Source organism: Gossypium hirsutum, chromosome A13 (genome assembly GCF_007990345.1).
Source record: "Gossypium hirsutum isolate 1008001.06 chromosome A13, Gossypium_hirsutum_v2.1, whole genome shotgun sequence".
NCBI classification, from domain to species: domain Eukaryota; kingdom Viridiplantae; phylum Streptophyta; class Magnoliopsida; order Malvales; family Malvaceae; genus Gossypium; species Gossypium hirsutum.
The window spans coordinates 92,461,772-92,477,796 of record NC_053436.1 but is presented as its reverse complement, the minus strand read 5'-3'; the positions used below and the strand labels follow the sequence as shown (position 1 = coordinate 92,477,796).

The 16,025-nt window shown below is 29.7% G+C and overlaps 1 protein-coding gene and 1 long non-coding RNA gene across 2 annotated transcripts; one reads left to right on the top strand and one right to left on the bottom strand.

Annotated features, from left to right (window-relative positions):
• The first annotated feature begins 732 nt into the window (after nt 1–732).
• LOC107913334 (probable L-type lectin-domain containing receptor kinase S.7) lies at nt 733–3,136 on the top strand. The gene has a single exon (XM_016841889.2). It carries the CDS (start codon nt 948–950, stop codon nt 2,949–2,951), a length of 2,004 nt encoding a protein of 667 aa, XP_016697378.1. The 5' UTR covers nt 733–947; the 3' UTR covers nt 2,952–3,136.
• A 404-nt stretch (nt 3,137–3,540) lies between these two features.
• LOC121212470 (uncharacterized) lies at nt 3,541–5,577 on the bottom strand. Its single transcript, XR_005907702.1, has 2 exons — nt 5,117–5,577; nt 3,541–4,864 (listed from the first exon to the last, which is right to left on the bottom strand). It is a non-coding gene; the product is annotated as an uncharacterized lncRNA (long non-coding RNA).
• Nucleotides 5,578–16,025: the final 10,448 nt, after the last annotated feature.

Here is a 16,025-nt window from a genome sequence, read left to right as displayed (position 1 = left end):
GTTGGCTTTAAAAAGAATAAGGGAATCATTCACGTGATTTGTCTTAGCATAGTTTTACAGACAAGTCCTATTTCTTGTGTATGTTTTGTATTTAATCATAAAAATATTTTATATTTATATAGATTGAGTAGTGATGCTGCTGTAATTTAAGAGTAGTGTTCAATTTAAAACTTTGTAATAATAAAAAATTAACATTTGTATGTTATATAATATTTAAAGGTTTTTCATGAAATATCTAATATTAATAATTCTACCCGCGCACCTACCTTAAAAAGGGTCACTTTTGAAACCCCATAAGAAAAGTACACACACACGTCCAACTCTCATTGTCATTTCTGTCCAGTTTATTTATGTGATGTGATGTTGGCACTTTTTATTATTATTATCAAATTTAAATATAATTGATAATATGAATTCAAATGAGCAATTAATTGAATTTTAATTTATGCATGTATGAGTTTTCCTTTTAGATTTAAATTTTAATATGTGGGATATGTTCCGATTATTATTCCTGTCGGTTTATATTTATAATGGTTTGATTGATTCTTCTGATTGGATGGATGTATTGCATGTAGTAGTAGTAGGTTTAAACAAAAGCGTAGGGACTAAGTTTCGAAATTTAAAAGAGTAAAAGGTGTGAGAGAAGAAATAGACCTTTCTGTCCCTCATTGCCCTTAATCATCTAAAACCCATGGCCAAATCCAATCAACATCGATCTTTCTAACCGTTACATTTCCATTATTAAAGTATAAGAAGAAAATAGGATTCTTTCAAAAGCTCACAGGCGCCTATTTCCCCCCACTTTTTCTCCATTTCTCATTAAATTCCTTTGCAAAAAGCTTTAACTTTTTTTATAACTTAGCATCATCAAATTCACATTTACATTCCACTTTGGGAGTCTGGGTATTTGTATTTCTTCCAAACCAAGAATCTGTGATATCAAAACAATGCCACCAAGAAACCTTCTTGTTTTCTTGCTGTTTCTCTTTCCCCTCCTCTTCACCTTCGATTCCCCATTTATAATCTTAGCTGAAAGTACCAGCTTTAATTTCCCATTCTTCACTGTTAGGAACCTCACTCTCCTTGGTGATTCTCATCTTAAAAATGGCGTTATAGGCCTAACCAGGGAGACTGCTGTTCCTTCTTCCAGCTCAGGTACTCTCATCTACAACCACCCAATTCATTTTCTCGATCAAGATTCCAATATCACTGCTTCTTTCTCCACCACTTTCTCTTTTACCATCAACAGTGTCGACCCCACCACTTTCGGTGATGGTTTAACCTTCTTTCTTTCACCTGATAACCAAACCCTTGGGAGTTCAGGTGCGTATCTTGGTCTTGCTAATTCTTTAGTTTTGGCCAAGAACAAGTTTTTAGCCATTGAGTTTGATACCAAGCTTGATACTCGGTTCAATGATTCCAATGACAATCATGTCGGTTTGGATGTTAACTCCCTCAATTCAATCAAGGCTACTGATGCATTGTTGCAAGATATCGATTTGAAGAGTGGGAATTTGATCACTGCTTGGATTGTTTACAAGAATGATTTGAGGGTCTTGAATGTTTTCTTGAGTTATTCAACTGTAAAGCCTCAAACACCATTGTTTTCTGTGGATATTGATTTGTCTGGATACCTTAAAGAGTACGTGTTTGTTGGGTTTTCAGCATCAACAGAAGGGAGTACGGGCATTCACTCGATTGAGAATTGGAGTTTCAAGACTTTTGGTTTCCTTCCCGTGAGACCAAGATCACATCCTCATAATGTATCCGGTAGTTCAGTCACAGTACCATCAGTTGTTCCTGCATCAAATTCTACCAATAGACACCACAAGAGGCTTGGTTTAGGACTTGGGATTGCCGGTCCAGCCTTCTTTTTTGTCGTGCTTGCTGTTTTCGGTTATGTATCAGTGAAGAAATGGAAGGATATGAGAATAGAAAAGAATCTGAAAGCAGAGATTTTGGCAGGGCCTAGGGAGTTTAGTTACAAAGAACTGTATGCAGCCACAAGAGGCTTTCACTCAAGTAGAATCATAGGGCGGGGTGCGTTCGGGAATGTTTACAAGGCCATCTTCGTCTCTTCGGGGTGTGTTAGTGCGGTGAAAAGATCAAAACACTCCCGTGAATGTAAAACCGAGTTCCTTGCTGAATTGTCTATCATGGCTGGTTTGAGGCACAAGAATCTGGTTCAGCTACAAGGTTGGTGTGCTGAGAAAGGTGAATTGTTGCTTGTTTATGAGTTTATGCCTAATGGAAGCCTTGATACCCTGCTTCATCAACACCCTGAGAATGGCTTATTGCTGACATGGTCCCATAGACAAAATATTGCTGTCGGATTGGCCTCTGTCTTAGCTTACCTGCACCAAGAATGTGAACAACAAGTCATTCACAGAGACATAAAGACAAGTAATATAATGCTTGATGGCAACTTTAATCCAAGACTTGGTGATTTCGGATTGGCAAGGCTGATGGATCATGACAAGAGTCCTGTTTCAACACTTACTGCTGGCACCATGGGCTACCTTGCCCCTGAATATCTTCAGTACGGGAAAGCAACCGAGAAAACTGATGTTTTCAGCTACGGTGTCGTTATTCTTGAAGTAGCTTGTGGTAGAAGGCCGATAGAGAGGGAAGTAAACAGCCAGAAAATGGTGAATTTGATTGACTGGGTGTGGGGCTTGCTTGGTGAGGGAAGGATCATTGATGCAGCTGATAAAAGGTTGAAAGGGGATTTCAATGAGGAAGAAATGAGGAAGTTGTTGCTTGTAGGTTTGAGCTGTGCACACCCTGATAGTGCTGAGAGGCCTTCAATCAGGAGAATCCTTCAGATCCTTAACAATGAGGCGGATCCAATAGCCGTGCCGAAGATGAAACCGAGTCTCACTTTCTCTTGTAGCTTAACTGTTGAGGACATTGTTTCAGATGATGAAGAAAGCAAAACAACTCAAAGCTGATACGAGTTGGATACAAAATTCATTGATTGTTTGATTCTTTCATTTGTGCTTAGACCATCATTATAATATTACTTCATTTCAGTGCTAATCTGAGACTAGGAGTTCATTAGTGTGAGTTCAAAAGTACTGCATTGAACTATGTGGTCTCTGCTGTAATCTGAAGATAAATTTACAAAGTTCTGACATGTTCCCTTGCTGTCATCCGCCATTGTTAGCTATCTTTACCGATATAAAATTTGACTCTATTCACAGTCACACTGTTATGGGGCTCTCTTTACATTTAAGTCCCCAAATTGAGGACTGACTCGCATATTGTTCATATGTTGCTGGCAAATACCATAAAAGTAGCCTAAAAACACTATTTAAAGTTACTATATATAGTAGTTTTCAAGGGAAATGGTGAATAGTCATATAGTATTTAATACAATGTTAGTACTATAAAGAATCCAACCTGCAACAATCATATATAGCACATTAAATCATCAACAGGCAATAGTAAGTTACCCCATCATTTTCCTTAAAACTTCTATTTATAGGTCAATTTCCAGTTCTGATCTCTCTTCATTTATAATGCCTATGCAAACCCATGAAAGCAACCTAAATGTTTCATTTAAAAGCAAAATGATAATGAAACAAGTGGAAGCAAACTTTATTCAAACTAAAGCAAATTTCTGCAGAAGAAGATATCAATATACAAACAAACAGGGAATCAAGGGACTACTCTTTACTCTCAGTATCACTGTCAACCTTCATACTTCTTTCCCTTGCAGAGGTTTATGTGATAGAGTTAAGGCAATTTCAGCTGCCCATGTGACAAGTCTCGGCCTTTGGATCCATGTTACAGTAAAGTATTTTGGGTATTGATGTTCCATCTAACTGATTTGAATGATGTTTCCTTGCTGGTGCACCTCCATCCAATCCCTCATCACATCCAACCATCACCGGAAACAAAGATTAAAAAAAGGGGTGTTTAGAATATCTTTTGAGTTTCCTGTACTTGGAACTGATAACATAAAGAATCGATATCAAAGGTGGTGCAATGAATATTTTCTGATGCATTCAAACAAACATAGCACGTAATGCTAGAAATGTAGAACCTTTTTAAGTCTAAAAGGTGATTTTCATTAATCATGGATTACTTTATCAAGGTTCTAACATGCTTTTGGGGGCTGGTTAAAGCCCATATATAGCCAAATGGGTTTCTTAGTTGAATGATAAATCTAATTGAGATTCTTCACCAAGGGTACAAAGAAACCCTCTCACATTAATCTTTTAGTCTTACTATATATCATATGGGTTCATGTTAGTGGAGCACTCATTAGCTATATACGGACTCTTGTTCTTAATGCATAATCAGACAGAATGATGTAATGATCAGAGATAAGGTAAATGTTAATTCTAAATTGGTAGTGAAACTACTATATATATATATTGAATTTTGAGAGGCATTTCAAAATAATCCAACGGTTTATTTCATGCAAGAAAGCATCTCAAAAAGCCTTGTTCCATTCCCCTATCTTTCTAGAGTTAAAAACTTTTCAGTTTCTTTTGTTATTATACTTTCTGTCATGTATTCTCATATGTATGTATGTACGTACGTACATACGTATGTATGTATGTATGTATGTATGCACAGAGATAAGGAACAACATAAAAGAGAAGGGTGAAGAAGAAATTACAGCATGTGATTTGGATGTGAAATTAAGGGATGATATAGCAGGGAATATGATAGAGTTAGAGAAATGGTGACAGAAGAAGAGAAAGCACACTTCCAACAAAAGCAAACACTCTTTTTGCAGATCCTGGCTTGTGCTCTCTCTCTTCTGTCAACATATATATATCTATATATATATGACATGCTGCTCTTCCTATATTCTTCCACCATGCATGATTTCACCTCATCATCTGCTACACTGTCACATGCATATTTATCATCAGAATCTTAATCAAAACAAGTGAAAAAGAAAATAATTAATACTAACATTAGCTATATCGACTCTTAAAAAACAAACAAACAAATATTAGCCATATAGATTCATGTTATCTTAACATCTATATATATACATAAAAATATGCATGTGCATATTATATGCATGCAAATTAATGATCTATTTATATTAATCATAATCACATATCCTTGAATATATATATATATATAAACATACTTCTCAAAGGCAACAAGAGAAGGTGAAAAGGTATAAAAATTAGATGAAGAAGGAAAGCGAATAAGACATATAGTTCAACTAACTTCATGGAAACTAAACTTTCAAGTTTCAACCATCCTTTTTTCATAAAAGAAATAAAATAATGCAATGTCTATAATTATATTAGCATATTAATACTTGTAACAAAGAAATTAATCATGTACATATTGTGACTCACCTACCTACAAGAACTTAGCTGCAATGCCTTTTTTCATTTTCACAATCTATATTTACTTCCTTGAAATATATATTATGATTTATAGAAAAGAAAAATGAGGGGAATTTATTCAAGTTCTTAGGTTAAAATCACTGAAATGGATCTCTTTGAAATCACTGAGAAACAGGAAAAAATATAATTTGATTTTTAGAAGTAAAATATTTATACAAAGAAAAGAAAATATACATTGCCACAAAACCAAAGAGAAGAGAAAGGTATAAGCTAAGCAGCAAATTCTATGCCATGAACAACAAAGCCAATTACTCCTTTTTTTTATACTAACATGGTCACCGGCTAAAACCAGTAATGCATGACTATGACCGCCTACTGACTGTTAAGTGGTCCCTACTAAATTATTATATTTTAATTTTAAAAAATGGAATTATGTGATTTATTATGGTGTATGTATTTATAGACCGACAGTATATTAAATATAAGTTGATTGAACGATGTAATTTGATGTTTTGACATTTGATAGTTTCTCACATAAATTCCTAATATCCGATGCCACAAAAATCTTAATACAACTAAATTAAGATTTCATTTTCTTACAAAAATCTTGTTCTACCTACATTTTTTATTTCATATATTGATGTTCCAGCCAAGATATTTATTTTTATGGAGAGAAAGCAAGTTCAAATTTTGAAAACAATATTATTAGGAGAAATAACCATAAACCCCGAACATGAATAGTAAAACGAATATAAAGAAAACACAAAATAAAAAATAAAAAGGGAGAAAATAATTGCATTTACATGGTTAGTTTTAATAAATTAAATAACTCTAAATTTATTTTAAAGATAATTCAATTAAAAATAAATTATGTCACATCTAGGTGAAAGAAATATTTTATAAAATTTTTTTTATACAATTATGATTATTGGTGGAATGATAAAGAAGAACTGTTATATAAATATTATTAAACACATAATTGATTCTTAGATATGCTTATTTTTTTGGGTACAAGAAAGATAAAATCACAACTAAACTAGGCAAGGCCAAACCATGCCAGATTTATCATCAGGCAGCAATTGTAGAACTTCATCCGATGATTGCATGAAATTATATTTACCTAAAGGCCTTGAAGACAATATTAATGCCAATCTATCAGATATCTTGTTGCCCTCTCTAAAAACATTTATAATCTGAATCGTCCAAGATAGTTAAAGTAACCCTTTGATAGCTCGTAGTACTATTAAATGATGGTGCTCACTTGAAATGGCTTGAATCAATTGGATGGTTGCAACACTATCCATCTCAAGAACTACCTGTTTCAAGCCTAAATTCCAATATACATGGAGACCCTCAAGTATACTCCAAAGCTCAACATTAATAATAGGACAGGATCCAATATTTTTAGTAAAACCAACTACTCAATTACCATTTAAGGCTTAATATAACAAAAAAAAACCTTGTAAAATAAGTCAATAATTAATTGAACCCTTAATCGAATATAAACAATCAATTAAGTCATCAAAAAACCAACTTTCATGTAAACTCTTGACAACCATTATGTTCACCATATGACAAGTTAGGATTGTGCTACGTGACAAACTTAATTTAATAGTCTTTTTAAAATATTTAAAAAACATAAAAATTATAACATTACGAAAATATATTTAGAAATAAAAATGGTTAAAAATGGAAAAGTTAGATAAAATTATGAAAAATATAACATATTATAAAAGGAATATTTTAAAACTTTAAAAATATTAAGTATAAATTTATAAAACAAATTATACCCTTAATCTGAATCCAGTTTGAAGCTTCCATCTTGTCACTTAGCAACGTTTGCTGCAATGACAACATAATAGAAGACTAAGGTTCCGTTTGTTTCACTGAAAATGACTTTTAGAAAATAATTTCTGAAAAAGCTAATATTTTCTATTATTTGGTAGATTTCTTAAAAGTATTTCATAAAAGTTGTTTTCAATTAAACAAACATACATTTGAGATTTTCTTATTTTTTTCATTGTTTAATTGAATTTATTTTTATCAATAATTTTATATTTTACATTATTTTTGCATATATTAAAAATATTATGTTAAATTCAGATTCATTACAACGTCATTTTTTTAATTACATGACTACTAAGTAAGTATTTTTATTTAAAAATGTGACATCAACAAAATTGACAAAAAAATTTAACGATGTCAACAATTGGACTTGATTTTCAAATTTGAAAAGTAAAGGGACTAAATTCTTGAAAATAAAAGTACAAAGACTAAATTACAAATCAATGAAGTGTACATAAACTTATGATATATTTTAACCTTTATACTACAAAACATTTATTATTAATATATTTATAATTGCAATAAATATTTATTATTAAAATATTAATATTGAATATTTTCAATAATATGTGAATAATATTATTTAAAATTATTATTTTTAAAATTTATTATTAAAATAAAATTGAAATATTAAATAATTTATTAAAATAATAAATTATATTTATTATATTAATAATTTATTATATGACTAAATATAAATAATTAAATATGTATGTTTAATAATATTGAAAAATATAATATTTTAAATATTTTTAAAAATAAAAATAAAAATTATTATTAATATAATAATATTAAGTTTGATTTAAGTTAATTTTTATAAAAAATAAAATTATCTATAGATGAACTCTTTTCCGAAAAATAACTTACGTTTTTCAAAAGAGTAAATCATTTTACAGGAAAAAATGGTTTATTTTATCTTGGCCTGTAAGTCATTTTTTGTTGACCAAACTATTTTTTGTGAAACAAACACAGAAAAATGTAGAAAATATTTTCTATAAAACCTTTTACATATAAACAAACGGACCCTAATCTGCATTTCCATCAACCACTTTACACCCGTTACTTTAATAATTTCTTCTATTTCAATCAAAATATTAATATCGCTTTCATGTGCACAAATTTCAAGTTTTATGTTCTCCTCATATAATTTTAATTTATTTTTATATTTCTATAATAATTTTTATTTTAATTTTTTTAACATTTTTAATTTTTTAATAATTTGTTACATTTTCATAATTTTATATAATATTTAATATTCTCTTATTTTAAAAATAACTTTTTGTAATTTTTATAATTTTTAAAATTTAAAATTCTAAAATTTTTAATTTTTAAAAATTGTTATATTTTTAAAATTTTAAATAATTTTTAAAGAAAATTTACCAGCTTTTGCCATGTGGCACAATCCTAATGTGCCACATGGGAAACATACTGACCATCAAAGGCTTACATGGAAGTTGGTTTTTATATTCGATTAAGGGTTCAATTAGATGTTGTTCTCAATTGAGGGCTTAATTGATTTGTTTAACAAAAGCCCAATTGATTATAGAATCATTTAATAGAGGTTTTCCGTTATATTAATCTCTCATTTAAAGATTATATAAAAGTAGAAAAAGGATAAAAGCATCATCACAATTATATTAATTATCATTAAAAAGAGTATATTAATTTTTTCTCAATTGAATTGATATTGGTTAACATGTGACATTAACTCAATTAAGGGATTTATAATAAAAATATGAGTTAATATATATTTTTCCCCATTGAATTTGTCCATTTGTACCTAATTGGTACCTAATTTTTTGAACCTATTTGGTATTTAAATTCGTATTCCATCACACAATTTGATACTTCGACATTAACACTGTTAGTTTGTGCTGACATAACATTAATAGCCAATCAAGCAATGACATGTAACAACTTCTCAGCATGCCAAGCGCCATTGATATTTTATCTAATTTATATATTTTAAGGAATTTTTTTATTTATGTTTGCCACATGACATGTTGAGAGAATAACACATGTCACCGCATGATTGGTTGTGAATGTTACATTAGCACAAACTAATGATATAAGTACAAAGATACCATAACTGTGTGACAGAACCACAAAATACAAGTTTCCAAAAAAAAAAGGTATTAACTAAGTACAAATGGATAAATTTAGGGAGCAAAATATATATTAACACTAAAAATATAAATACATAGAACACAAAGTAAATGAAAAACAAAATTTAATGTAAGAACTTCATATAATATCATGACAAGGCTTTGGACGAAATGACAAAATTTTAAATTCAAATTTCAAATTCTATTATTTACATATTTTTCTAATTTTAAGTTATTTTTTATTTTCACAAAAAAATATTTATTTTATATAAACGTATGAAATACAAAAAAAATTCTCTATAATAATCTTTATTAGGCTTAAAATATTATTTTTTTAGTACTTTTCTTGATTGAGTTGATGCTAAGTTAATTTATGACACCAACTTAATCATATAAATAAGAATATAGATATTTAAAGTTTTATGTTAAATAACATTTGTACCCTATATTTTATAGGGTTAGCATTTGGTACACAAGCAAATACTTTTTTTATTTATTTTATAAACAACCTTAAAAAATTACAATGTGTCTCTTTTTTTACATATTTATTTTTTAATATTTACTATGCCTCTATAGGACATTTGTCAACTCCTTTACTCTACTTATGAAGTTTAAAAATTACGCTCACAATGTTTGAAATATTATTTCTATTTTATATGTATGATTTTTAAAGCAAATTTTATATGCATGTTAAAATTGAATATAAAAGTGCTTTTGTTGCTCCCCTACTGAATTAACAGCTCTTATGCCACCCCTACTATGAGGGTGGAAAAGAATTTATTTTAAAAATATAATTACAAAAGATTTATTTAATAATTAAATTATAAATGAAGTGGAAAATTAGTTATTAATAAATCTTAATCAATTTTAGATTTAATTCCTAAATATTTGAGGTTTTTTTTTATGTTTTAGATTTTAATTAAATATTTTATATAAAAATAATGAAAAAAATAATATTATTACTTTCTTTAAAAATGATGTTTAAATTATTTTCTTGACCGATTGGCTAAAGTAAAGGAAATTTTTATAAATATTTTAATGTAAAACAAAAAAGGTAGAAGGGGTTCACAATCACATATTTATTAAGGGTTTTGTTTTGACCAACAATTTCTGAACTGGCCTTTTGGTTTGGAAAAAATAGAAAGGAATCTCATAAATACAGATATTAATGTTGTAGCTATTTAGGTAGAGATTGTGACCGGCTATACCAGGTTGACTGCACGTGAGGGATGGGTTGCACCATGCCTGCTCTGGGGATTTTTATGACACCATCTCACCTATTTTAATTTTTGGGAAAATAATCACTTAATTATTAAAAATTATTTTGGTCACTTAAGTCTTAAAAAAATAACAAAAATATTTATTAAATTATTAATAATTTTTTTGTCACTCAATTATATTAAAATTTTGGATATTTTTATATTTATATTAGTTAATTGGTGACTAAAAAAGATAAAATTAAATAATTAGACAACTACTAGTGTATTTTATCCTAATTTCAAGATATATGAATTGTGAAAGAAAAAGGTTGAATGGTATGTAGATTGTTTTTGTGAGGAGGAAAGCTAGTTTGATTATATTTGATCAAGTTTAGTCATACTAAATTAATGTTAGATGACACAACTAGTTGATTAATTGAATTGTCCTAGATTTCATCTGTCACTATAAATCTAAATTGTGCAATTTCTTTACTTAGTGTCTTGATCCCTAGAAATCCCTAAATTATGCTAATATCTCTTTCGAGCATAAGAGTAATCCACTCTAGGTTGATTAATTGAATTTTTTCTAATTAAAACCCTTATTATCGCATTAACCCGTGCTCTAAATTCACCTATTAGATTTGACTCTAATTCGATAGAGTTGTCTTATTTCTAGGATTGCATGTAACTCCACTCAATTAAGCAAAATCTACTCTTAAATAGGATCTATTCAACCACCAATTAAGCACATTGAACACGGATTAATAATCTAGAAATATTAAACCAAGAATTAAACACACATAATTGAGAACAAGAAATTAAGTATTTATTGCGTAAAATAAAAAATCAAACAATAGAATCCATCATAAGTTCATCTCGCCTAGGTTTTTAGAAAATTAGTTCATACTTGAAAATAAAAACATTCAAGATACAATATAACCGGAAGAATTAAAGAAAATCATGATAACTTCCTAAGAAATCAACTTGGAATCTTTAATCTTGACAAATATTTGCTTCAGAGTAGGTTTCAATGGTGTTTTTTGAGTATTCTCTAACGGCTGTCTCCTATCTTCTTATTTTTGTTATATATACACCTTAGAATGCCCGAAAAACTTAAAAATTGTGATTTTTCGTTGTTCGGTGCGTAATCTCGTGAAATCAACATGACCTACCAATACAAAAGATAAAATATAGTTAGGCTTTGATACAACAAGAAATAATGAATAAATATGAGCTTTGATACAAAATATGAGTCTAACGATTTAAGCTCAAAATTTTCCTTTTTCTTTTAATTATTATTTTTCTTCATTTTTTTTCACTTTTTTCCCTTTTTTTTGCTTTGAGAATAAAGTAAAATTTAACAATACAAAAGATAAAATATAGTTAGGCAATTAACCAAATCAAATCTCAACAAAAAAGAGAGTCAATAAAAAGGGTGATTTACAACATTAATTTAGGTTTTCAGGTTAACATGAATGATTGTTAAGTAAAAAAAATGTGTTAGGATCAACGGAATTTTGTAACACCCCCTAACCCTAATTCGTCGTCGGAACATGATTACGTAACATTACCGGACATTTCAAAACAAATACGAATAATCATATAATAATATAATATATATATCATAATTTAATCATAATGTCCTTGTATTGAGCCCTCGAAGCTTAAATCATGTGTTTAAAACAAATCGAGACTCAATCGAAAACTCAGTGAATTTTTCATGAAATTTTAAAATTTTTCCTAAGTGCAAGGCACACACGCCCATGTATAAGCCGTGTGTCTCACACAGTCTGGTCACACGCTCGTGTGCCAGGCCGTGTGGACTCAAAATGAGCCTTATACATAAAGTTTACCAACCCTACAAATCTTGAATAACAAGCAACTCATAATGCAAATATTCAACCAATCCAAAACACATTCAAATACTTCTAATATATGCCAAATTTATCAATTTAAAGATCTAATCAATGTACCAACATAGATATTTTACAAATATTAACCAATTCAATTCATTTAACTTCATTCAAGCCAAATCAAATTTAATACCAAATGTCAACCTAAAATTTGTATATGTAAAATTCATATATACCTCAACCAAAATATACCATTTCATAACCTTAATATAACAATGTGTTATATATATTCAACCCATTTTATATTCTAGCATCATTACAATCATTTCCCAAAATGACAAACATAACATCTTAGGTACATGTCATTTACCAAAAAGAAATGTACTTCACCACAATGAGTTCGAGATTGACCTTGGACGCTGATTCGACAATTTAACTTTAACCTAACCTGCACACGAAAACAAACCGTACGTTGAGTATAAAACTCAGTGGTATTTCTATAATCCGAATACTTTAAAAAAATATTATTATAAAGCATACACATGTAACCATATGTAAACATTAATCAATCAATAATTCAATTCATCCACTTTATCTTCATTTTTCATCAATAACTAATTCAAATAAATTTTCTCACTTTAATTTACATAACATTTGGCAATAACAAAACTCCTTTTATGAACTCTTGATTCATACATATCATTTGCACAATTCAATTCAATATCAAATTTCAAATTCACAATTCAATAACAATCTTATTGCCAATTCATTTATTTACCTCTATTAACAAGACTCGGACTTTGGCAGATACACGGATCCAACCAAAACCCACCAGTATGGTACCCAGTGCCTCATCAGATAATTCGAAGTAATAGAGTGACACCCAGTGTCTCATCGGCCATGCGGAAGTAAGTTGGTACCCAGTACCTCATCGAATTTATCTGAAGTAATAGTTTGACACCCAGTGTCTCATCAACTCGAGGTCGAAGTATCTCTTAACTCTTTCAATCCTATGGCATGCCAACTATATCCGACTCAGCCCAATACAGTTAATAGGATTTTCAATTCACTTTTCAAAAACAACCAATATTCAATATTTTCACATTTTAATAACAATCAATATTTTCATCAATCACAAATTTACATATATTTAATTCAATATCAACAATCACGTATACTCATGAATTTAATTCAATACCACAATACCAACACTCATCGCAATTTCACATACCAACACTCACCGCAATTTCACTTACCATGCATATTAAATAATAAATACAAAAAATAATTATTAGATTCGGATTATAGAAATACAAACCAGAATTCTCGAGATTAGATTTGGATTATAAAAATACAAACCAGAATTCTCGAGCTACTCCTCGTTAACTTTGTCTTTTCCTTTTCTAGCTGAGGTCTTCGGCTCAACATTAGCTACGAAAATCGAAACAATTGAAATTTATCAATACATCACAATTTTACATTGAATATTTCAATTTATACTCAACTTTTTCCTAAATTCCAATTTAGTCCCTAAATCATGCTAACTTTATTTCTATAAAACTAATTCCATATCTTCATTCAATTACCACTTAAAACTAAATTTAACTCTCTAATTTCACCATAAATCCATAATTTCAAAATTCTCTCAATTTAGTTCCTATTACTCAAAACTTATAATTTAACTTACAATTTAATCCATATTTTTATTCTAACTTGAAATTCTATCAATTTAATCCATAATTCTTCAATTTATTCAACATGAACAACTTCTAAAAATTCACTAACTTTAAAAATTTTAACTTAAATCAAGTAGTATTTTGTTCTAGGGTTCCAAAAATATCAAAATTACAAGAAAAGTGATTAAATTGACTTACCAATCAAACTTTGAACCTCAAAACCCTATTTTTCCTTTCTTTGTCTTTTCCTTTCTTCTTCTTTGTTTAGTTCCTATTTTCTGTTTCTTTTCTATCTTTTGTTTCTTTTATTTCTATTTTGTTTTATTATTTCTTTTAACTATTATTTTAATAATATAATATAATATAATATAATAATATTTTCTTAAATAATAAGTAAGTATATATATATTGCAAATGTATGTATAATATTTTTTACACATGTAAATTATTATTACCATACACTTGTCAACTTTTAGATTAATTACTAATTTAGTCCATTCACTTTTCTATAATCTATAATTAAACTTTCACACTTTATTCAATCTAATCCTTATACCTAATTATCCATAATTTAAGCTAATTCACCTAGCTAAAACCTAATTAACCATACAACTAACTTCGTAAATATTTTTAATAAATATTTACGAATCCGTTTTACAAAAACGGAGACCCGAAAATATATTTTTTGATAACCGTAAATTTCGGGTCGTTACAAGTTTACTGGGAGTTAATTCAACGGGTAAGCTATTTAAAGGTTAAATAGGCCAAATCCTAAGTGTCTCTATCATCTCAGTATATCAAATCAATAATGTGGTCTCGACATGTATAACCGACACAAGTTCTTGAATATTAAATCAAGTTGACATACTCACAACCAAAAATAAAATGAACACGAAATGCATAAAAATCCACAAATTAATCCCAAATAGAATCAATAAAAATTCCAAATTAAAAAAAATCCCAAATAGAATCAATAAAAATTCCAAATTAAAAAAAAGTAACTTTAATGTTTGGTTTGAGAAAAGTACTTAAACACAAATAATGATTTAGCGGCTATATCGTATAAACATATAAAATCCTCCCCACACTTAAGATGTACATCGCCCTTAATGTACAAACAGATATAACCACAATAAGCAAAATATCATAAGAAAGGGAAAGAGAGAACTGAAATTGCCCTGAATTTGGATGATTGTGCACATCTGATGTAGATAGGCCTCGATGCAATCTTATTGGCGTTGAAGCTGGCTGAAGTGCTCTTAATGTCGCTGCTCAAGGCAATCGATCTGATTTAACTACTACTACTCAAGGTGGTCGATTCGCTCAAACTGTTGCTGCTCAAGGCTGTGAATCCATTCTGACTACTGTTATTGTATGCAAAAGATGTACTCAAGCGTGATCGAATGTGCAGAAGTGGAGTGACTCATAGGAAGAGTGGATCAAGTTGGGCCCGCATGTCTAAGTGAATCATTGTCTAGGAACTCCTTATGCTCATACTGAGGATCTGGATGAAATATTATATACCGATTTGGACCCGCTCCGTGTTGATAGTGAATCATCTGCATGTGGGTCATGATAGATAGCCCTTGAGGGACCATCTATCCGACTAGAGTGAAGGATGTTGTCTGCTCCGGAGTGTCGAAAAGCCCGAAGTTCCTCGATAGACGAGTTATGTAGGGTGTAACACCCCTAGCCCGTGTCCGATCGCCGATTTAGGCTATGAGGTATTACCAAGCTAAACATTTAATTTCAATCACATAATCTACCAACATAAGCATAAATCGAACTGAATACATACAGATTTATAAGTCATAAATGCCATTTTCATATGGCCAAGATATTTACAATTACAAAACATATTTTTTTATTCAACAGTCTAACCTATACATGCCAAATCGAGACCAAAATAACTGTACCAACAAGTTCGATAGTACGATGAACTGCTGACGATCTCTGAGTCGGTGGCCAAAGTCAACAATCTATAAAACAGAGAGATAAGAAACAAAGTAAGCTTTCGAGGCTT